Source organism: Macrobrachium rosenbergii, chromosome 10 (genome assembly GCF_040412425.1).
Source record: "Macrobrachium rosenbergii isolate ZJJX-2024 chromosome 10, ASM4041242v1, whole genome shotgun sequence".
NCBI classification, from domain to species: Eukaryota; Metazoa; Arthropoda; class Malacostraca; order Decapoda; family Palaemonidae; genus Macrobrachium; species Macrobrachium rosenbergii.
In genome coordinates, this window is record NC_089750.1 from 57,512,920 (window position 1) to 57,538,398 (window position 25,479).

The 25,479-nt window shown below is 38.9% G+C and overlaps 1 protein-coding gene and 1 long non-coding RNA gene across 2 annotated transcripts in view; one reads left to right on the forward strand and one right to left on the reverse strand.

Moving 5' to 3' along the window:
* The window catches only part of LOC136842654 (uncharacterized), a 39,348-nt gene extending 29,834 nt beyond the window's left edge, over positions 1–9,514 (forward strand). Inside the window, exons 2-8 of the long non-coding RNA XR_010854296.1 lie at positions 3,926–4,032; positions 4,407–4,672; positions 7,055–7,481; positions 7,615–7,943; positions 8,100–8,257; positions 8,382–9,175; positions 9,376–9,514. This is a non-coding gene — a long non-coding RNA (uncharacterized lncRNA). The remainder of the gene's footprint in view (positions 1–3,925; positions 4,033–4,406; positions 4,673–7,054; positions 7,482–7,614; positions 7,944–8,099; positions 8,258–8,381; positions 9,176–9,375) is intronic.
* The window catches only part of Ndc1 (Nuclear division cycle 1), a 38,851-nt gene continuing 18,778 nt past the window's right edge, over positions 5,407–25,479 (reverse strand). The window contains exons 5-11 of the mRNA XM_067110278.1: positions 24,736–24,890; positions 19,669–19,861; positions 18,037–18,245; positions 17,631–17,745; positions 17,298–17,398; positions 16,663–16,811; positions 5,407–12,846 (exon numbers count right to left, since the gene is read on the reverse strand). Of these exons, the coding sequence (XP_066966379.1) occupies positions 12,780–12,846; positions 16,663–16,811; positions 17,298–17,398; positions 17,631–17,745; positions 18,037–18,245; positions 19,669–19,861; positions 24,736–24,890 (989 nt within the window). The 3' untranslated portion in view covers positions 5,407–12,779. The remainder of the gene's footprint in view (positions 12,847–16,662; positions 16,812–17,297; positions 17,399–17,630; positions 17,746–18,036; positions 18,246–19,668; positions 19,862–24,735; positions 24,891–25,479) is intronic.

Genomic DNA, 25,479 nt, shown 5'->3' on the forward strand with positions numbered 1-25,479 from the left:
TACTGTGAACCTCTCGGAGGCAGACACCTCCCTCTTACAACCCCCTCCCGTACGCACCTCCACACCGTTACTGCCGCCCCACGCAACATCTCCTGACCAACCAAATACAGCCCTTAACATAAGGGAAAATGCAGCACCTTGGTTCTACAGGGTCAAGGGGCAATTCAGAATAGTGGGCCTGACTGACGAGGTGTTGAAGGCGGACATTGCCATTAACGCCCTCCCGGAGGAAACTTATAAGAAGATCACCCCATGGTTGATGACGACGATGGTCCCAGCCACCTTCCAAGAACTGAAATCTACTCTCGTCGAGACCTGCTCCCTGCCGGTCTCCGAGAGAGCTGCCTGCGCCCTCGACCTTGCCCTCAACCCCCGGCAGGAGGGAAACCTCTTAGAAGTACGGCACGTCCACCAGGACCACCACCTCCTCCCTGAGACACAGCAGCGGCAGGCACAAGGAAATCAATCTGCCAAGGGAGATCTTCCTGCGGCAGCTACTGCCGGAGGTCCGAGGGCAAATCGCGGACGCATACACCCTGCCGGTTGAGGACCTAATCAGATTGGTGCAGCAGCTGACAGACTCCACTAAGGTGGCCAAGTGGGCAATCACGCCCACAAACTCCACCAACTGCCTCCTGCCGGAGCGCCCCACCATGGAGCCCGTTCAACTCCATTGAACATAAAAGGTCGTCCCACCAGCAGAAGAAGGAAGGGCCTGGGCTATGCTACTTCCACCGGAGGTTTGGGAGAGCCGCCCGGAAGTGCGAAGCCCCCTGCCCTTTCTTCCCTTCAAAAAATGGAGGAGGCGGCGGCCAACCCCAAAGGCCGCCGTGGCAGCAGTAGCAGAAGTACCCAGGGGCCCCTTACCAGAAGGGTTCTACGTCCGCAATGCGATCTCCGGCAGGATGATGTTGGTCGACACTGGAGCCATGCGTTCGGCACTTCCACCTTCAAGAGAGGACCTCAGATGACCACCGGACCCGACTACCTGCCTGAAGGCAGCAAACGGGTCCCCCATCCTCTCCTACCACTAAGCTGCTGTCGATCTCCATCCTTGGCCGGAGGTACAACTGGGAGTTCATCATCGCGGACGTCAGGACTCCACTCCCGGGGTCGGACTTCCTCACCCACTTCAGTGTCTGGCAGTTGACGTCGGCTGCAAACGCCTGCTAGACACCCAGACCTGCCAATCCCTGCCCTTGTTGCCAGGCCCCAGGGAGCCCGCCATCTGTTCCATTGCGCCCCACCGGTATGGTTCCCTCCTGAAGGAGTTCCCGGAGGTCTTCAAGCCCGAGCTCCGCCAGATGCCTGGGACTCATGCCAAACACGGGATATACCACCATATTAAGATGACGGGTCCCCCGATGCACGTGAAGTTCTGATGACTTGCCCCGCAGCGCCTTCAGGAGGCCAAAAAGGCCCTCGCAGAAATGGAAAGGATGGGTATATGCAAAAAGGCTCCCAGCCCGTGGGCTTCCCCTCTTCACATGGTGCAGACGGCACCTGGAGGCCCTGCGGCGACTACAGGCGGCTGAACCTGGCAACAGAACCGGACCACTACTCCCTCCTTGCCGAACATGCAGGACCTGATGGCCTCTTTCCACGGAGCCAGGATATTCTCCAAAATGGACCTACTAAAATCTTATTTTCAGGTCCCATTAGCTCTGGAGGACATCCCCAAGACCGCCATTTTCATGCTCTTTGGGTCCTACGTCTTCGCCTTCTCCACCTTCAGGCTGAGGAACACAGGCGTGACCTTCCAGAGGTTAAAGGACAGCATCCTGGCGGACCTGGACTTCTATGTCTGCTACGTCGACGCTATCCTGATCTTTTCCAGGTCCTGGGAGGAACACCTGTGACACATCCGGAAGGTCCTGCAGCGCCTACAGGAGAATGGCCTTGTCGTCAGGTTTGACAAATGTGCCTTCAGCGTCGAGAGGGTGGAGTTCTTGGGCCACGAGATGTCCCCGGAGGGCGTCTGCCCGATGTCATCGAAGGTCGAAGCCATCGAGAAGTTCCCCACCCCTATCTCCTACAGGACCGTACAAGAATTCCTGGGATGGTCAACTACTACAGAAGATTCATCCTGGGGATAGCTCGCGCCATGGCCCCCCTGATGGAGGCTCTGAAGGGACGACCAAAGACCTTAGTGTGGGGACCAGACCAGCAGAAGGCTTTCCTCCTGACAAAGGCCTCCCTTGCCGAAGCAACATCTTTGGCCCACCAGGATCCCAGCGCTCATCAGAGGGACCCCTCAGCCCATCGCCTTCTTGAGTAGGAGGCTAAACCCTGCCGAGTCCCACTACAGCGCCATCGACCAAGAAATCCTTGCGGCATACCAGGCGGTACGGCACTTTAAGTTCCTCCTGGAGGGGACGCCCTTCACAATATGGACTGACCACCAGCCACTGGTCCACGCTTTCATGAAGCCGGGTGACACATGGTCCTCTAGGCAGCAGCGGCACCTCGCAGCCATCGCGGAGTTCACCTGCACCATCAGGTACCTCCCCGGCGGGAAGAACCTGGTAGCCGACGACCTCTCGAGGATGGAGATCGATCCTGTACAGCTCAGGATCGATTACGAGGACCTCGCCCGAGAACAAGCTGCTGACCCTGAGACCCCAGCCTACCGTACAGCCGTCACGTCGCTGAAGTGGAAGGACATGTCCTTCGGCTCAAAAGGATCAACATTACTGAGTGACATCATTACCGGACGCCTCCGCTCCCTACTTAAAAGTAGGGTAAACCCTATCTTACAAAAAGAGAGCATGGATTTTCATGAGCTGGTTATAACTCAGATAATTTCTATTCTTCAATGGACTAATTTTCCGGAGGTTTTTAATTTCTTTGAATCAAAGCAACTTGTCAGAGCTTTGAATTTTGGATCCCCCACTGTTTTCCTGTGGTGAAACAAGTTCTCAGTGTTGTATATAAACATTTTAATGGTAAAGCTGTGTAATGTAATCAAAATACTTATAGAGATTTCAGGTGAAATCTTCCCTCAATTCCATATATTTGTCTTCATGGATTACATTGGACCTTTTGAAGTGAGGGTAATTCCAAACAGGTCTGGATTCTTTGTATAAGCTGTCTATGGTCTAGGTCTGTCAGTCTTTAGTTATGGCAAGATATTTCTTTTAAGGAATTCGTTAGAGTATTCCAATTACATACCTCTGAATGGGTGGGTTTGCCACAATTTGTCATTTATGACTTAAGATCACAGCTTGTTTATGGGACTATGATAATTCAAGACTTCATTTAGGATGCTGAAACTTAAATGTACTTCACCAAACATAAGGTAAAATTAAGTTTGAGCATTTTCTGAAAGGCAAATGTGAGCTAGGTTCCTTGGTCGAGTTTTTGGTGAAGCAAGTAAAGAAGCTTATATTTTCAACAAATTGGTAAGATGATTCTTTCCTTACATGATTTTGATTTCTTAATTCCTGAGGTAGTTCATGTGATCAACAAGAGGCCTGTATCCTTTAAGAGTGTCTTAAGAAATGTACAAGATGCTGCTTCTCCAGTTACAGTAGAATGGGTTACAAGGGTATGAATTACATTCTGTCAGTATTATACCATTTACATTTTATAGAAGTCAGGTTGAAGTCCAAATGATATTGTTAGAATCAACTATTCTAAACTATGCAAGGTGAGACAAGCTTTGAAATGAGGTACCATAATGAGTTTTTAGTTAACCTTATTGTTCAAGCTACTGATAAACACGAAAGGTACAAACGGTTAACTCATAAGAACTTAAAGGTAGGTGATATTGTTCTTATTAAAGAACAAAGTTGCAAACCTTACAATTATCCAATGGGTATTATAAGGAGTTTAGAGTTTGTCTGGGTGAAAAAACAAGTGAAGTTTTATTGAAAGAAACAAATCACTAAAAGACACATCTACTCTTTTACCCCTTTTATCACAGGATGATTCGAATGAGGACACGCAAGTATCTCCTACTGTTGATGGTAATAACAAACCCAATGCAAGTTCTCGTGTCACTAGGTCTACAGCTGTGGAAGCCAATAAAAGGTATAAACTTTTATGTTCTGATGATTTAATATAACCAGAATGTAGAATTTAGGTTGTATATATTTGTTGCATTTCACTAGTATGTTTCATTCATTACATAATTTTATATAATGTTAAATAAAATTTCATTGCACAAATTTGATTCCCCCTGTGGGAATGTATGAAATTTCAGTATTGGGCTGAATTTTTTTTTTTTTTTTTTGCTAATTTGAAACACTTCACTATGATTATTATTCAGATTTGCTTTGGATATAAATTGTTAGCTACTGGAATTGAATTCACTTTGTTTAATCATCCTGATAATTGATAACCCAGCTTCTAAGAGTCCTCTCATTGTTTGCAAGTAAGGACATTAATGCCAAACGACTTTGCAGAAACCATCGAAAGCAGAGGTGAACACCAACATCTTAGGAAAGGTCATTCTTACTTACTGTTCCGCCACACTGAACACTTCACCTCTTGCAACATCGAGGGGATTTTAATGTACGCTACGTATATACAGCGCTACTTTAATTATTGAATCAGCGTAGGAATGGATTATTAAATAACATTTATCATCCTGGGATAGCTCAGCAAATCAGCATCATTGCCACCTCTTCAACCATGGATTTTTCAGTACAGCAGAGAGCTTCAAATGCCGGTGGGTTCCCTCATTATCATTTTAATTATAAGGTGAATTCTGTAGTGAGCTTGGCAACTGTTTATCTTGGGCAAATAATTTGCTGCACTCGCTGTCCTCCATTTAATCAGAAACTGGAATCTTATTACATATTCATGCTTGTTTTCATATTTAGTGCTACTTTCGATTTTTGTTTACTACACTAGTGCTTAATTTACAGTTGTTTGGTGATTTATATTAATACCTACAGTCAGTGTGGGTTTTCATGGTTTAGTGATTGACAGTTTAAGTGCAATTAGTGTAGGAATAAAATTTTCTGTGGGGAAGGTCTTGGGCAGCAGTGTCATGTGGTTTTTCTCTCTCGCTATTGCAGTTCTTAGGTGCCATTGTACATTCATGATCTTGAAGAACTGCTGCCCATCTGCATAGCCAGGTTAGGTTAGGTTAGGACCAAGCATTCATAATTTTATACACTTGAAGGTTGTGTACTTAGGTTTATCATAGGATTAGTGATTGAGCAGGTTATCATAGGATTAGTGATAGAGCAGAATATATGTTAATTATTAATTTGAAACTTGATAAAATCCTTTTTAATTAGTTTTAACTTTATATCCTTATAGTTAGAAGAAATTAACCTTGGTTTTTGCATCATTTCAGTAAACAGGAAGAGATAATTAGAATGTCTTTTATTATAACATAGTATTTCTATTAATTATGAGTGCATATAACTCAGTCTGGTAAAACCAATGACTATGAAAACCTTGAGATATTTATTTGTTTAGCTCACACACAAACACTTTACAAAAGTATAAAAATTCTTATGCAACATCGTTACTGTAATATTACATGAGTGTTGTATAAAACATGTAAAATACTGAAGATCACTCCTACCTTGCAGTGATATTTCCTTTACAAAAAATCTAATTTAGAAAGAAATTTTCCAAAACCTGGATATAACAAAGCTAGGAACATACATACAATCTTAATTTCCATAATGGAAATGTGACATTAACTTCTACAGTAAACATAACACATATACCTACAACTTAAAAAAATTCAATCTTTAGATCCTCTTAATAAGGTTTTTCTTGTAATTAACATGGATAAAATTATACTTTGGTATTACAGTAATTGTAAAACAGGAACTCAACAAGAATACTTGATATTGAACTCAAAATTAAAGGTACAGTATGCCCTAAAATTTGAGTATTAAGTATTAACTTTCCATAATATTAAACAAGAGAAAGACAGACATAAATTTATTAGCCACTGAATATTCCCAACTTCACATAAAAAAAAAAATCAAGAGTTCAATGCGCTAAGCAAATATACTGTTTATAACCAAAGGCAATTTTAAACTTCAGATCCAAAAATTTAACATCAAATAAATTTGACTTTCCTAATTAAACATGAAAAGATACCATTTGGAGTCTTTACCTTTCCAAATTTAGCTCATTATCAGTACAATGTAACAGCACTTAATCAAAACATGAAAATGACTATATATACTATCACATTTTTTAACATGACACATGACTTGAGTACAGTGCTACCCCACTTTTTCATGGGGATAGGTTCCAGAATCTACCACAGAAAAGCTTATAACTGGCTTATAACTGCCATATACCCCTTAAACTAAAATGTTTATTACTCCCTATTTTAACAGTTCACTGCCTAATTTAATAGTTCAAACAAAAATATACCTTAAATTATCATAAAACAATTTAATATTTCAAACAAAAATACACCGAAAACCATCATCCCAAAACATCCAAAGTCATCTTACAATACCCTCCTACAACTGTTACTCCTAAGTACATACACCCCTAAAACACTTATAACTGCGTATTTTAACAGTTCATTGCCCAACTTAACAGCTGCATATTTTAACAGTTCATTGCCCAACTTAACAGTTCAAACAAAAATATACCTCAACTATCATCCCAGAACACCCCAATACCATTTCAAAGTCATCTTACAACATTACGTGCCTGCCTACAACTGTTATTCTCAAGTATCCCCTATAATTCAGACACACTTTCTCTTTTGCCTAATGTAACTTTGCTCATTGTTCTGCGCATAATGTACCTTGTGTATTTTATTGATATTTTGCTGTGTTGCAAGATTTTGAAATATTTACTGTACAGTAAGTATTTTAGGATACAGTAGTGCTACTGTATAAAGCATACTATATCTAAAATACATGGGTAGTTTAGAATGATGGGACATGTTCCTCCAAACAGAATGCTAGGTTTGTTACGTCATATTAAGCATTTTCGTGATTATGTACAAATAAATTTAAATCATTTTTTATTACTGTACTATTTTTCAAACATTACAGTACAGTACTGTGATATATTAATGTACGTAACATTTTAATAAAATTTTTTTTTTTTCTCAAAGATGTTCAACCCATGCAAAACACACAGATCATGAAACAGAAGATGGGGGTCTTTGTAAAATACCTACAAGCAATGCTACTTGACACACCATTGGCTGACGTTTTGTAAATCACCCAATCCTGAAGAGCCATTCATCTTCCTTGGAGTAAGTGGGATGGTGCCTTGTGCGAGATGCTACGAGGCAGCATCTTCACAGCTCACAACGTGCATTTCTTATGTTCAGCACTACACTTTGTAATGGTTTGTTTGCTTACTGTTACATTACTGTATGTACATTATTAATCATGCCTAAAGATACCTCCAAAACACCCTACCCCTTTGATTTCTGGCAAAGAGCCTATGCATCCGAAGTAGTTCATGACGTTGAAGGAGCAATGAAGTTTAGTGGAGGTAGCTCGCCATTATTCACTGAATGAGAGTACAGTAAGGTAATTAATAAATTATTATTTATTAACAAAAGTGCTTTCAGTAATGTACACACTGTACATATATAAATTTTACAATAAATTTCACTATTCTGAAAAGTTCTGAATATTTTCATGCACAATACTGTACATCAAGAAGAAAGAGACGATATAAGGAAGACTGTCCAAGGAAACTTCTTGTGTAAAAAGTGCCAAGAACGCATCCACTGGGCAAGATAAAAACCATCGCGAGGTTGGAGATGTCTCTCGCTTACTGGATACAAGAATGCAAGGGTAAGGGGAAGCTTCTACACAGCAAAATTATAAGTGAGAAGGCACGGAAACTGTACCAGAGCTTTTCAACTGGCGAAGAAACTGGTTCATCTGGCAACGTAGTAAGGGTAGAAGACTTGTTTGGCAATGATTTTGCAGGCTTCAAAGAGGAAGGGCCATAAGCAGGACCTTCATCAGCAGCTCAGTTTTGATGTAAGTAAATGTACAGTTTCCTGTATTTAATGTGTGTGTGTCTGTGTGTTGTGTCGAAGCACATTGAATGCCTTTTTGCATATACTGTATTTATTTTTAAAATAAAAATGAGAGCCATTAATCAGCTCATATGCCTGGTTACTGTACTATAATTAGGCCAGCCATGGATGGTTCCACTGTTTCTTGAAGTGTACAAGCTGAAGAGAGTTTTGTTGCATGGCGAAGCAGCATTGGCAGACAGTGAAGTGGCATCACTTTATCCAATTGAGTACTTAAAGCAACTCATCAGCAATGTTGGCTACCATCCTGAACAGGTTGGTTTTAATTTCATACAATTTTACTTTTTTTAAATGGAATCCCTTGTTTTATATAATTTTAACTGTCTTTAGCTTTACATGTACTGTATAATTATTTAATAATTTTAATCCTTTATTCCAGGTGTTCAATATGAACGAGACTGCCTTGTTTCGGAAAAAGATGCCTTCACGGACGTACCGCATGAAGGACAAAGCCAAAGCCCAGAAGGATAGAGTTATGCTCTTAATGTGTGGCAATGCTGCTGGCTTCATACTGAAACCAGGCCTGCCTCACAATGCTGCCAACCCCAGGGCTCTCAAGAATAAGAACAAGCACTTGCTGCCAGTGTTTTGGATGTCAAACTAAAAAGCCTGGATCACCAAATGGCTTACAAATACCTGGTTCCATCAGAGCTTCATCCCTCAAGCAAAGGATTACCTCAGTGCCTTAAGCTTGGACTTGGGGTGCTGATTATGGATAGAGCTGGTGGCCACCCTGCAAGTCTTGATCACAAGGGAGTCCAAGTTGAGTTCCTCCCTGCCAACACCACCACCTCTCCTCCAGCCTGTGGACCAGGGCATGATCCGTGCCTTCAAGGCACTCTGCACCTGAAACTCCCTCGGCCACCTTGTTCAGGCAAAATGGATGATGACTGTGAATTTACACTGAAGGGGTATTGGCGTAAATTTATGACTGCCACAGGTTACAAGTTGTGGCTGGAGTGTGTTCATGATTACAAGGGCTTCTCTCCCAAAGAAATCTAACATTTGGCCATTGGTAATGTAGTTGAATTGGCAAAGCAGCTCGGTGGAGAAGTCTTTGATGACATCACTGTGGAAGAAGTAGGCACCCTCACTGGTGCCCACTCTGATACCCTGACAGACCAGGATTTGGAAGAGCTGACGAAGTCTGCCAGCGAGAAGATGACACGCTAGGTACTTATCTTTTATTAGAAAAATACGTTACGTAATTCAGTTTTAGTTATTCCTTAGTACTTACATATTTTACAATGATAATTTTTCTTCTTACAAGGACCTCTTACTTTTAAAAACAGAACAATATGTAATCAAAAAAGTATGTTTTTCATTTACACTCCATAAGTTTTCATCAATTATAAAAACTGTATTCATTCCAGGTTTAGGGAATGAATTGGAGGAGGAAGAGAACTTGTCTCTGGAAGTTCTGTCCGAACTTCTGAGGATGCTTAAGGAGGTGTGGGATAAATTTTTATCCCTTGATACTCAAATGGAACACACACTAAAGCTTATGAAGGCACTTGAAGGGTCAATGATGCCCTACAATATAGCCTCCAAGTCAGCATGAAGAAGCAGCGATAGCAGCTGCCTATCACCATGTGTTTCGAGAGGAAGGACCCTCCAAAGCCTTTTGAAACCCCTGAAGTGCAAGTGGTGGAATTTGTGGAAGAAGCACCTCCTAAAGAAGGAGAAGAGGTGCCCCCAGAGGAGTGCAGCAGAACAGTCAGTCATGCAGTATCATCTTGCTGCACAGCTAATTCATCATCATCTTTAACATTCATCACTGAATACCCGTATGATTTAATAATCTTATACAGTAATCTTAAACTTTTAATATGGGCTGCCATCCTGGAGTACTTTAATATTATTAAAGTGCTCCAGGATGACAGACCAAGGCATACAGCATCTTGGTTTGAACTATTTATATAGGCAGTTATAAGCATTTTAGTTTGTTTATAACAAAGATTTTTTAAAATTCTGGATTGCAGACCTTGCCACAGCTACACACACAAGTAAAGTACCAAGAAAGCTACATGGATTAAAACTTCAAGTACACAGTATAACTGTACACAAAAGTTGGTTTCCTTAGCCATCCAGAGAGTGAACACGAATCCACTGACTATGAAACACTGAAGCAAATGAACAAGTAACTAATGGAAGACCCAACAGATGTCGTACCGTAAGGGCATATGGTAACAGGAAGGAGAGCTGGGAAGCAGGTATTTTTCTTGAGCATAGAGTAGTCTCCATATTCTAATATCGTTAAAATGATCGCAAGTTTTTGCTGTTGACGATACTGGGTTTGAGAGTAAAATGTGCAGTTAAGGAAATATGCAAAATAAATAAATATGAGAATAAAAGTGCTTAGGATGTCAGTATTATGAATTAGTATTTCCTATAGATTATTGTATCTTATCAACAGACATGACTGTCCACAAGATCAATATAAAACATTTCAGCAACAGTGTTTACGGTGGTGTTCTATAAGTTGCAAGCCACTTCTTAACTTTTTAGTAGCACATAAGCAAAATTTCAGTTTTGTAAACATTTATAGATCCGTTATATTTAGCTATTACGTGACTGGGGCAATATCCATGGTGAAGGTGGGCGATATGGGTGACGACAACCAAATGCTTTTTAGACACTTACAAATTATGGCTACACGTAATTTTTTAAAATACTAACACAAAATGAGAGATTCAGATACTTTCACTAATTTAACAAAGTCATATTCAGTAAAAAGAAAAGAAAGAGGCAGAGAAAAAATATTAATAGCACAGAGACAGACAAAAAAACTGATAGAGAGAACTGTGATTGTTAGTATATAGAATACCACGGTCATGAAAACTATTAATCAACAAACAATATTATGGTGTTGAAACTTCTTAGAAACTTAACATAACATTCTATACAAAAGGTTTAAGGTTTTAAGTCTGACGTTACCCATACCTGTGGTAAGAGGTACACATTTGGTAGGAGGTGACTTGGGACCCGCACAAATGCCAGTGCATCTTATAGGACACCACTGTAAATGCTGTTGGTGAAATGTTTTGTATCGATCTTGTGGAGAGTCATGTCTATTGAAATAAGATACAATAATCTATAGGAAATACTAATTCATGAATACTGGCTTCCTAAGCACTTTTATTCTCATATTTATTTCGCATAATTCCTTAACTACACATTTTACTTTCAAACCCAGTATCGTCAACAACAAAAACTTTATGATCACTTTCTTACTGATATTAAAATATAGAGACTACTCTATGCTCAAGAAAAAAGACCTGCTTCCCACTTCTTCTTCCTGTTCCCATATGCCCTTATGGTGCGACATCTGTTGGGTATTCCATTAGTTACTTGTTCAACTACTGCTTCAGTGTTTCACAGTCAGCGGATTTGTGTTCACTCTCTGGATGGCTAAGAGAACAGACTTTTGTGCACAATAGTACAGTACTGTACAGGTATACTGTACTGTAGATTAGGAAAATATGTACAATTTCATTTAGTACTACAAGAAAATATGTACAAATTTTGTTTTAATACAGTGTAGTACAGTATAATTTGGTATTTTTATTTCTTGAATTACATGTTCTGATAATTTTAGAGATACGGCCCATAGAAAAAGTTGTGGATCAGTGAAAGTTCCCCAGTGGAAAAGTGAAAGACATGTCCCACAAAAATCCACAACAAAATAAAAAGTGCAGAAAAGAGAAGCGCAAAATAGCGGGGTAGCATTAATGGCACAACCAAATTAATGTGCATTAAGACAATTCAACATAGCTTTTGAAAACAGTAAAAGCAATGAACCTCTAACTTCAATCAACTGACTGAACATCAAACCATTTCCTTACATGAAAAGCTAAAAATTCTTAATGCAAAACAAAATGTAATTCCTGAAAGCCTATACAATGCAAAACATCTGAACATGCATGATGGATAGAGAAAAACTATACAAAACAGATACTATGTTACTTTTCAGTATAACCCAAATTGAACAGCTTTAAAATTCTTGAAGGAAGAAAATACACTTCCCTAAAACAATGCTAAAATGCAAAGCATTTGGCCACTTACAGTGGCATGGACGCAGAAAGTAGATTACAGTAAAAGAAATCTTTGAATTAGTTCTCCATCTACCTTAAATTTATGAAAACCTTTCACATTCGTCACCTACATCACAGTGAAAACTTTTTATTCTTTATCCTTATTAGCTGAACATCCTCCCTTGATTTTATAACAGATTTTAAAGAATAGTGTATTAAATTCACACATCAAAAATGCTGGAAGAGCTCCTTCTCTTTCCTACTTTACCCTCCAAATGATTTGCTGTCATCACATATGTGAGCAAAGAAAATTCCCATCAAAATTATTTCTATAACTGTGATGAAAAAAGTAATACTATTGTGGGCGGTCAACTAAGAATAAAGAAATATTTTCTACATGATTAAGTACATTACTGATTTGTAATTCTAGTGCGAATATTAAAAATTTTGTATATAAAAAACCAATAAGTCAGTATTAGCACTAAAATTTTCTAAATATAAGAGAAATAATCTGGCTTAGTTAATGTCATCAGGTAATTCCCAGACATCAACAACCATGGAGAAAAAATATCACTTAGGAACAAAAATTTTGTATGAATGTCATAGAGAGGAAAACTTAAAACAATAGGTACTCTGCCCTTAAAAAATGTTGGTCTGCACCACTTTTTTTTGCACCGTACCTAGTATCATCCTGAAGATTTTCACAGAAAATGGAGATTTATAGTTATTGTATACTAAACAACTCAACCTTCCTTGAAGTCTAAGTATAACTGCAATTTACTTTGATATTCTGCTGACAGTTTCAATTCCCTGAAAAGAAAAAATACAGTGATGTACCTTTTAAAAACTTCTAAACAACATTTTAACAAAATAATTAAAAAAAAAGCTACAATGCTTAATTTGCATCAATAAAATACTGCCAATCTATACATTATCTATTCATTTATTACTTAACTGTCTTTCAGCCTCGAAGACCTCTTCCCTTAAATATAACAACTTTGCAATTTTTCCTATACATACAAAATTGAAATCTTTTATTTATTTATAATATCCCAAGCAAAGCAGGCCATAAGGGTAGCTCTCTCAGCACTGTGAAAAGAAGGGACTGCAAAACTGGATACCATTTGGCTTGCAGCTAGTCAACAGCCACCACACAGATCAACAGAAAAGCTCAAGTGTCAAGATTGTCCCAGAGGTTTTGGAAGGTGTCTTCCAACTCAGCCCAAGGGTCTGGTACTGATGAGCAGAACACTAGGGGCTTCCTGTCTGGCTAAACAACGAGCAGGCTTATCATCAGGGTTCCCAAAACCTCAAATAGTTTTGCAGTTACTTGTGACTGGAGAAAAGCCTCAACTCCATAACCTACCCCTAGAGACTGAGCTGGCTGGCCAACTCATTCCAACAGTGCAATGGTACGACAAGCCCATTTGTACACCTGCCCTACCAGCACATGATGGGGAAGGAGACAGTAACCCACTATTTGTTGACCTATGACACCATGATTGTGGAACCCATCTCATGAGCACTGATGAACAGGTGATAATCTTCCCAAGTGGCCAGATCCGAGATGAACGTGCTACTCAAGTGTGCACTCTACTCTACCTTCGATGCATCCAAGAACAAGTGTGGGGAAATGTGTGTTCAGCATAACTATCACAAGGATATTCCTACCATCTAGCCACTAACATCTTCCTTTACTTCTCCAATCAATGGAATGAGTAGTGCTGGAGGATGTATGGCATGTGACCATCAATGTAGGCACTACTGAAGCAAACAAGTGGTGGCTAATAATGTCCACGAGGTACAAATTTCTCCAAAGACGACAGCTGACCACAGAGTACTTGCCAAAGCAGAGCTAAGACCTTCCTGAGTCTGCTGATTTGAATGTCTTCAGGACACACACACTGCTATAATTGCTATCAACATGCCCAAGTAATTCTGTTTATTTGGGTTAGTGATCACATTCCCCAAATCACAACAAAATGAAAGAAGGCCGTTCTGATCCTACAGCAAGTGAATCAAGTGAATCTCAGAGGATGCCAATCATTGAAACACATGGATCCTGGAGGAATGGGCCCAAAACACAACCAGTGTGAACACATACCTGCTTCCTATGCTACTGAGAATCTGAGGAGGAGGAAGAGGATGCATGGCAATGTTTCCTAAACCTTCCCTGAACATGGGTCTCTCCATCCTCTCCCACATCAACCAAGGCCACAGTCATGGCAAACATCCAAAAGCATAGGCAGCAGAAGCAAAGGGAACAGCATGGGTCATAACATGATTTGTCATGAGGTAAGCCATGGCTGAAGTGTTGAGGTCTGTGCTAGGCCAAATTTTCTAGGATGGCACACAAGGAAAGCTCCTGGAATAACCAGTAAAGGCCACAGTACCTTCAGAAACTCTCTTGTCTCTTGATGATATCTTGAGCCAAATCATCAGAGGCTGAAGAGATGGGCACCAAAGTAGGAAGGGGGGGGGTCTCCATCGCAACAGCACCAAACACAGGGTGAGCCATTTGGTCATCATATGGTCTGTGCATACCCTCCACAGCCTGAGTTGGGAGGTGGAGGAGCAGTGTTCCTCTACAAGTAACAGGGTTCTGGGTAAGCATAATACAAGGAAACAGTGGTAGTGGCTTGGTACTGTCTTTGGAAAACACTATCTTTTTCACTTTGTGGCCCCTACATGAGAAACAAAGAATGAGGGTCGACAGCAAGTGCAGACATCAATTGTGCACACAGCCTTTATGTCCAGGACAACAATGCTGATCATTCTTAAGAGAAGACAAAATTATCAGGGTACCATTATTCCAATCATGATCACAATAAGAACAATCCATATTGAAGCCCAGTAGTCAATTACTCAAGAGATATACTCAACAAAACAGCTTCAATGGCAGCCATGGTGGAGACCAAGCTTAGTATGTCTTCACAGTAAGCTGGCTGATGAAAAAATGATGCTGCTCAACTGGCTAAGTGGGTGGGTCCCACCAGTTAAATGCCTTGTTACCAAGCTTTACAAACCAGACCAGCTATTGCTGAAAGTATTGCACATAAAAGGCAAAGGTTTGTACTATTTACAAGAATTTTGCATAAGTGAATATCATAAATTAAAAAATTGGCTTCCAACAGTTATGTAAAAACTGAAAAACTGTCCATATCATGGAAGAGAGTCAGCCACAACTAAAACTAATCAGGAACAAAGAAAGTGCATCCATCCTTATGTCTTGATTAGTTAGCCATTAAGAAATCTGAGTACTTACTTTGATGTGCTTTTCAATTTAGTCAGCTACGAAAACTTTCACATCCTCACAAATGCATGGACAAGACAGGACTTGATCTTTGTTCAGTCATGATATTTAGTATGTTCCGAGTACAAAAAGAATCCAATTTATACTCGAGGAAAATTAAATCAACAAAAAGGAGTATAAGAATAGGTTTTCTTCCTAGTTTTTATGATAAAACTAGGTCATTTCTACTGTCCACCAACTTGCTGAAATGTTCATACAGGAATTCAATTGCTATTACTGTTACCCAGCTAAATCTTATACACTGATCACAAGAGGAGTCCCTTTTAAAATACCATTCCGTGACAAAGTCATCCATTTTTCAAGAGTTTACAAGAGAGGTTGTGTGAAGACAATTTTTTCCTAAATACCCAATGACCATAGTAGAGATGTCTTTCAAGATAAACCTTTTTCTCTGCTCCCTTGTCACTACCCATAATAATGTGACTACATTCATTTTCAATCCTCTGTTCTCCATTACATTCTTCCATTTTCATACAGTTTTCACCCTTATTTACGTGTGAAGCCTTTGGCCAAGCCCTAAACAAGTCTAGAGCTGTGACACAGCGGCATTGCTTAACTGATGATAAAAATAAAATTTAAACCTCTTTTTTTTTCTATTGTGAAGCTAACATTAGGTCATATGCTGAAATACCTACCAAACTCATTGCACTCCAGATCATCTCAATGTCCTTTTAGTATCCTCTGCCTTCCTAAAGCTTAATTTACTACCTGCTTTGGTATGTCAAACATGACTTCTCACCTTTAAATTTTTCATGCTCCAATTTTCCCCATTTTTGGAGAAAAAATAACTTGAGATATAGTACAGTAATAAGGGCTTATAAATGTGACACAGTGGTTTCATTAAATTATCATACAATAAAAACCAAAATAATATACATTTCTTTTGTAGATGTTTTATGCTACAGTTACCTTAAGACCTTTATTTTTAGATGCACCAAACTGACGTTGAATTGGAAGTTTTCTTAACCTTTACCCTACTGTATACCTCCTTCTACACTTGCATAGCAAGTTCCAGTAAACTTACAAATGTACTCTAAACACTTGCAGTGTATTAAATCACTTTGCATTAGTACTGTTAAAACACTCTCTTCCTATTCTTGATGGACCCATCTCCTCTTTATCAGTATTTCCACATGCAGTGCTCTGGATAGCTCCTAGTCATACCAATTAATTTTTTGTGTTTCTTTGGCTATATAAATCTTTTAATTTTGTCTTCATCACTATATACCAATACCAACAAAATCTCTAGTTATTAAGTTTCCTGGTCCATTACTTTTAAAAACAGCTGAACAGCACAAGCCTTGAAAACTTACAAAATGGATGGTCCAAACGTAGTGGTGACTGTATACAATGCAGATCGCAAGGCTGAACGGAGAGCTCTCCTCAACTTGAACTCAGCTGGCAATGAGTCACTAGTGCCAGCTCTCTTGGATATGGTTCCTCTACTTAAACCATCCACAACCTACAAAGAAGTAAAATAACTTCATTCTAGATACTGAGGCAATTATTCACACTTCAGTCACGTAAAAAAATAAAAAAAGAAAATAGCTAAATCTCATTTCAGTCAACTTAAAGTAAAAAGCTGCAATTCTAATGCTGTCACACTGAGTTTCTTTCTATTGCTTTCAATATTTTCACAAGTATACAAGCCCAATTACAATATCTGCAGAAGTGTTTATGGCCACCAAGGAAAATGAAGATGCATAAGAGAAGGCAGGCCTAAAATATCAAGAAAACTAAACAGCCAACCTTAGAGAAAGATGGGTCAAAGGTCATAAGAGGAAAACTGACAACAAAGAATGATCACAAGTATTTTTCTATATTTACAGTGCTAGAACACTATATGCAGTTTCTCTGAAATGCTTTTGTTCATTACAAAGGCCTTCTGAGACATATTCTTTAACTGAAACTAAATATGATAAAACATGAAATCAAAGAAATATCATACCTTCTGGAGCTGTAAAAATGCAGCTAAAATATCTGGTACATTTCTTTGAGCCACCCCATACTTATCTTCCGTGAATGAAGAAGCAATAAGGTCACCAAATGCTGTAATAGGTACAAAATATTTTTCATTCATGATGATGTACAGTAACTAGGTCAGTGTAAACTATCTCAGTGATGGTTACTGTTAACATTAATACCATTGTTACTTTTACCAACAAATTTTAACCAAGTAGAAAAAATATTGATTCATGCATGCACCCTCTTGCTAAGGCATAACATTAGTTTCATCCCAAAATTTACTTATACAAGTAGCCGATGGCTAAGGCAACTTTACCTTGAACAGCCCAAATTACGGGAAGAGCTTCAGCAAATATACTTCGGTTTGTTGCATCTGGCAATTCAGCAAGGAAATAAGCAAACACTGGGTACTTCTTAAGACTGTCCAGAATCTGAAATTAAATATTATAGTATTAATATCTTCTGACTGCTAAATAATTTTTGGTGGGGAAGATTCCCATGTCCATTACCAATAATATTGTTACAAATCCTTAAATGTTAATAGTAGACTTGAAATACTATCTTGTAATATCTTGTACAACAGTTCAGTAACTCATATAAATTTGACTATCAAAATCCCTGCAAAAACATTCTCAAACTATACACATTAATAGGCTTCCTTACAACTAAGGACTGATATTCAAGACTAAAATTTAGCCTTATTATTTTCCAGCATGCTATACCTTCAACAGCCTTTCTTTTAAAGAAACAGTTGGTGGCTTGACAACAGCATTTTTATTGATGTCAGTTGCAGCAACAGCAGGATCCACTGGTTTCTCAGGTACTTTGGGTATTTCCTCTGGACAATTATGTCTCTTAAGTCTGTCAGTGAACTTACGAATAAGGTTTAAAGATGGGTTCATAATACCAAGCCAGTTACGGGGATGACCACCTGAAATCAGAATATAAATGAGTAATCACAATGTGCAACAGTGCAATGTATACAGGCCTACTGATATTACAGCACAATAATGAGAGAGAATCATTCCCTATATTCTCTTCTTTCAAACTACGGTGCATGTGCACATTCAATTTCTAACTTCTTATTATGTAAGCTTAACCAGATAAATGAGCTGCATTTTATCTCTCTTATTGAAGTGATAATTGCATATTATCATCATAAATGGTATAAGGTTGAACAACAAAAAAATTCAGACATGGCCATAGGAATGCAATCAAGAACCTGTTATTTGATGACTGTACATACATCTCTACTAGCTACTGGCTTTTGAAAGTCCACATGATAATGATCAGGTTTTATCTATCTATTTTTTATTCACATTTCTTTAACCACCTCACTTGCCCTGTTAGTAATAGTGTAAACTTTCAACTTAAATACTTTAAAAACATGATATGAAAATATGTAATGTCCACAATGAGGTAATCATTTATTTGGGAATGATACCCATGAGGGGGTACCACTTTTAGAAGGTTTTGAAGGTTCTTTACATTGGTTCTTGGCCCTACCTGCATAGCTCTCTACCTTTTACTTCTTATCCATTCCCTTCAACATCTTAAAAGGTTGTAAGTCCACAACTTCTTAAAGCATCACCCTTTCCCACTTTTGACCACTCAAAAATTTAAGTCCTACAAGCAAGCCCTACTAAATTTCAGACATGTGGCTGGGCAGTTTCAAACTTAAACAGTAACTGACATTTTTAATTATTGGGTTTAAAACTTACTTTTTCTTTCCCTCAAGGGGAAATACTGACTGCAAATCAAACTGCAGATAGTATTTAAGGTTCTCTGCAGCATCCCTTTAGCTCCAACTGCATTGCTTTCTAACTTTAACTTTCCATTCATTCCTATAGCCACTTCTTACCTAGCTGTCTAACTTCTTTACCTTGTTCAATTTTCCATTCTCACTTAAGAATGAGTCCTTTACAGCAAAGCTTAAGAATCTATGGTCTTATTATACATCATAAATTTGTTTTCCAATTCAGCCTTTTCCTTAAAAAGGTCTGACAATGATTCTATAACATTTCTCTGGTCATTGATTGTTTTGTCATTTTGATGCTATTTGCATGAAGACTCACTCTCTTATTAGAATGACCCATTCATGTACGTACACATATTACTGCAAGATTTCATAACACTGTAGACCCAAAAGTAGTGATTAAAATATTCATACAAAAACTTATAATACCTGTAATAGCATAATAGAGCTATTTCTCCATTTTTGGCAGATAATTATTGTATTGTGATGTTGAATTCTGGTTAAAATACAAACCTGAGAACATTATACAGTACATCTATAACAATAATTATAAGATTCTAATAAAAAAAACAGTAACTCTCATCAATAGTTAACATACCTGGCTGGCTGATGGCATAAATCTGAGAACGCCTTACAAAGTTGCGTGGTTCAAGTGCTGCAAGACTTTTTAAATCCATGAAAGCCAGAAGCTGCAGAAGACCACCTGAGCTTAGTGCATGAGACAACCTCCATGAGTCAGTATCAGTTTCTGGGTTGCTTTCTTCCACTGATGTCAAAGGTATTTCTATGGGCTATAAAAAATTAATTTTAAACATTATCTATAGAAAGAGTATACATTAATTTCTTATTTGTTAGCTGTCAACTACTTCCTCCTGAAAGTTTGAAAATTCAATGTATACACACCATTATGGTACCATATTTGTACTTGAAATGTCTAACTGAAAAAGTCAACTTCAGGCATAAAAGAATATACTAAATACAAACTGTCAGGTAACTAATGGAGATAAATGTACCTAAGAGTTTATTAACCCAAATCCTAACGGCTTCTGCAGTGCAAAGAAATGGAATTAATACTTTTAAATCAGTGACCTCCTTATATATTTTTATTAAAACCAATCAAGCTACTATTAAAATAATCAAAACAATATTCAAAATATGGGACTTACAGTTATACTGTAAATAACACCATCGTCAACAACTTTTCATCAGACTTTCCATTAAGGTGTAAAAATCCATATATCACTAAGCGGCTAAGGACCTGCTTGGTGGAAATCTACGCCGATGACCCTTACAATCTGCCTTCACAGGGGCCTACTGATCTAAGCCTACCTGCAGTGTACCGTACAGCAGAAAATGCCTTCCAAACAGCAAAATCCCTCACAGAAGAAATTGACAAAACCAGCACATGACAAATTTTCACAGATCTGGGGCGTGATCAAAGAATTACAGGAATCATTTGACAGTCTTAAAACTGTGGAAACAAAATAACAATCTTTCAAGGATCTGGGATGCGATCAAAGGAGTGCAAGAATCATTAGACAATCGTACAGCAAGCCACCAGACTCCTTTGAGAGCAAGCCACCAGACTCCTTTGAATGAGGCATCTATTATTTCCTCGCCTCCCAACAACACAAGAGAAGTGAGGGTGTAACGCGAAGTTGAGGTGGGCCAGGACCGTCCTGAGGTGGTCATACCCTCCCAAGTGGGAACTGTCCTCTCCCTTGGATGAAGCGCCAACATCACCTTTAGACCTATCGGAGGGAACTGATGGACTCCCAACCTCCTCTCCCTTCCCAGTGCCTCCAGTGGAAGATAGATCTTCAATAACAGTCACCAGCCCTCGTGAGTCTTCCAACCCCATCTCTCCCCCTCACCCACCATCATGGATGAGGATGAGAATGTTCATGAGGGGATTGGGGGCTGGCAGACATTAGCAAGTAGAAAAAAGAAAAGAACCTCTCGATTGCCCGCTGGACCAAAGCCCAACATTCGCGAATCACCTCGGCCGAAACCTGAGAAGAGATCTCAAGTTGTGATTCACAATTTGCGCTCATTGGTGAAGCTAGACACCACAGTAGAGAGAGTCAAGTTTCTCTCAAGGGCTCCAACCCTCTTATTTCTGATGAAGTCCAATGCAAAATTAAACATGAAGTGGCCTAAAGGATTACCTGTTTATTTCAACACCTCGATGTTCTTAAAGGCAAGAATTTTGGTCCCAATATAAAAGTCTCAAGATATAACCTAATCTGGAACCAACGCCCACCCCCCAAGGGGAACTTACTGACACCCCAAGCAGGGGTTTAGGCGCAGACTCACCCTCTACCACAAGTGCCAGCCAATCTCCCATGGCGAGTGACTGCCCACCCCCGCTGGCTAACCGCCCATCCACCCAAATGATCAACTCATTTCCCATCTTTGTGAGTTGCCAAGGATACATTAGATATAATTTCTTGGAATAATTTTGGCCTCAAGCAGAACATTCCTTCCCTAAACATGTTCTGCAAAAACTTCAAAGGCATCACTGCATTACAAGAAACACTCCTCTGGTCTCGTGACCTTGCCATCTGCGTTTCAGTGCATGAAGACCAGAATTTTCTTGACCTCATTGATGCAAGTTACAGATCACATCATAGCCAGTTGCCCAAAAGGGGGCCTTTCTTTCTTGTGGCACAAATCGTTAGACAATATGGTGAATATGATGACCTATAGGAGCGACAGGATCCTAATAATTAATGTTTACATACCCTGGGAAAAGAACAATAATTTTCATCAATGCTGCATAATCCTAGGTGAGTTACACAGCATTATTCACGATTCTACTGCTGATCATATTTGTATGATCGGGGACCTTAATTCTCAGCCCAAAAAACAATTTTATAACGAACTTACTCGCTCCTGTCAAAACCACGCTCTCCAAATTAGCGATGTAATGCTCCTCCCTCCCTCCGCTTATACCTATGTACAAAACAGAACGGACACAATTACAACCCCCTGGCTGGACCACTGCATCATGTCCCCACAACATCATGATTCTATTGTGACCTGCAACATTCGCTACGATCTTCCAATGGGCTATAATCACATCCCCTTACAGGTGTCATTCAGTATCCCATCCCTCCCTACCGTGAACCCCCTAACTGATCGCCCACCTGCTGTTAACTGGGATTTTAAAAACCATCAGAAAACCAGATCCTTTAGGGAAACCATAGAAACCAGGCTGCAGTCAACAGTTCAACTGGCAGACTGTGCACTAACCCAAAATGTAGAAATGACCACCACAGGAGAGATCTGAAAGAATTCTATTCGAATATAATTTCTGCTATGCTCGCCTTCGGCAGGGATACCTTTAGATCTCAACGCAACTCTCGTAATATACCTGGATGGAATGACCTGGTTAAAGATCTGTGTACACATTCACGAGAAATGTTTTTATTGTGGAGGCAAAATGGTAGCCTGAGGGTAAGACAATTTACACTGCTAATGAGACAGGTGAGAGCACAGTTCAAACTTGCCCTTAAGCACTGAAGACTGAATGAAAAGCAACTAAGAGCTGATGCAATGTCTAGAAAATTAGAATCTGGCAATTACCCTCGTCTTTGGAAAGACATTCAGTCCCTAAATCCCAAAACTAAAAAGTTATCACAGAGGGTAGGAGAAGCCGTCAGTGACGAGGTTAGTGCAAGAATGTGGGGCAATCACTTCAGCACTATCCTAAATTGCATAAATGATCAAGACTCCCGAAGGGATGTAGATAACCTCCTTACTGATAACATTCACTTTCATTTCGCCAGTTGTATTACACCAGGTAACATCAGCGATGCCATAACAACCTACCTAATAATAATAATATGTATTGTCAAACACCTTCGGCTCCTTAAACAGGCTCTGGCAAGGGGCATTCTCTCTCCATACCTGTTTAATGCGTACACAGATGCCATGAATGTCAAACTGAACTTACTCCCAATTGGATGCACTATCAATGAAACAACAATGAACAACCTCTGTTATGCTGACGATATGGTTCTGATTTCCTCATCAGTGCAATGTCTCCAGCGACTAAACGACACTTGCCACCAATATGCAGAGGAATTTGATATCCTATACAACGAAACCAAGACCCAGTGTACGTCGCTGCTTCCAAGATTGCTTAAGCATATTGCAGAACCACAAATTTTCCTCAGAAATCACTGTCTTGAATTCATGCATGAATTTCCATATTTGGGCCACATTATCACAGACAACCTAAAAGATACGGCAGACATAGAACAGCGGCGTCGTAAACCATGTGCAATTGGCAACATGATTGCAAGGAAGTTTGCCTTATGTCAGCAAGACACGAAACTGCTGTCCTTCGGCTCGTACTGCTACAGTATATATGAGTGTTCCCACTGGACGAACTATACCCGACTGACAATGAGACATATCACTGTTGTCCACAATGATATTCTGAGATGCCTCACAAACACTCCTCGCTATCAATCCGCCATGCAGTGTCCATAGAAAACTGCCTGGATAATTTAAAAATCATTGTTACGCAAACAATGTCCAGTCTGATCACCCAACTGAGAAACAGCAGCAATTCGCTCATGCAAACCATCCTAGGCAGTGAGGCAAGAAGATCTAAATTGTGGGAAAGATGGGATAATGAGGCATCTGTTCCTTAAATGACTTATTCTCTATTTTTGCAATTATGAAGGTCATCTGCAGAATCTGTCATTATTAATATCAATATTATTATTATTATTATCATTATTTTATTGTTGTTATTATTATATTTCTTCATTTATTATTATTGATATTTTCTTTTTTTCATTATTACTGTGATTAATATCATTGTAGAGGTTTGCTATTTTCAGTTTTCATATTTAGCCTTCTGGACCTGACTTCTGTACCACCTATGGTCCCTAGCTGGAAATTAATTGTAAGCAATCAGTTTTTTTATTATAATTTTTTATATTTTTTTTACTACTATTCTCAATATTATTACTGTCATTACCATTTTTTATATACTATTTTTTTACTCTTCAGCAACTATTCTGATTTATCATTTTTATCATGTTATTATTACTGTCATTACCATTATTATGAATATCTATTTTTTATTACCTTCTTTTTTCAGCAACTGTGTGAATTATTGCTAGATTTATCATTTTTTATCATGCCCTTCCCTTTTCCCATCATATGTTTATCTAGTTTCATGTCACCATATCTAGATAATTTGTATGTTATTCCCATCCTATCTGCATGTTAACAAAATGTATAGAAAACTAGAATGGATTTTCTTACAAGTTAATAAACTTGATGTTTGTTTCCTTCCAATACCCTTATTCTGGCTCTTCTGTACATCATGTGCTGTCAATAAATGACCAGCACTACACAAAGATCTGGATATACTGTTTCCAGGACTGATTACAACAAACAAAAAGTTCTTCAAAACTGGAATTTAGCATATTTTAAAAGCTAAGCTCCATTGTTGCTGAGATGTAATAGTCCTGCTGTTCTTTTGTTAATATGATCCAAATATGGATACTGCATATAGGAAACATTGCACATCATACCAACTGATGTTTTAATTAACCTGATATAACAATAATTTACTGTGTTTGGACTTTTACAAATAAATAAAAATCACAAAACAGCTTTGAAATACCAAAAAATTACTTACCTCTGTTATAAATATATGAAATGTGTCATTATAGAATGTTATCGAAATTGCCCAGAGAATTGTGGCCATCAACATTGTAACCATCAGAGGAATATCAAGTATAACAACACCATCCATCCAACCGCTACTGCCATTCAAGAAATTCAGCACGATACCTGTAAAAAATATATAAAGTTCATACAAAACTTTTCAGGATAAAAATGTATCAATGTATAAGGACAAAAATAGAAATTTTTATAAAATTTACTTTTTAAATACTTACCTCTCTATTATGATAGCTATATTTCCTATGTCAAGAGGGAGGACGATAAGTGTGAAAAGTAAACAAATAATAGGATCATCTAGTTTGAACCATCCATAGTGTCTATACTGTTTTCCATTCAGTGTTTTCTTCTGTCCACATGACTGGGGAGGTGGGTTGTGATACATAACAGAGAGGTAAGTATTTAAAAATAAATTTTATTATAAAAATTTTTATTTTTGATATGAATCTCACCTCTCTTATTATGATAGCTAATTAAGGAATAAGATGCTACTTACCTAATGATTAGCATCCATCTGCTGGTACTGAAACCAAGCGAGAGCTAATTCATTAAGTAGCAAGACCTCTGGACAGTGCTGGAGGTTCCTTGTTAGGGATGCCACTCAAACTCTGATGCTAGTGGGACACAAGGCCTTGTGCCTAGGCCAGCAGAGCAACGATGGTAAAAGAATGAAGGCTCTCACCTAATACAACACAGGTAC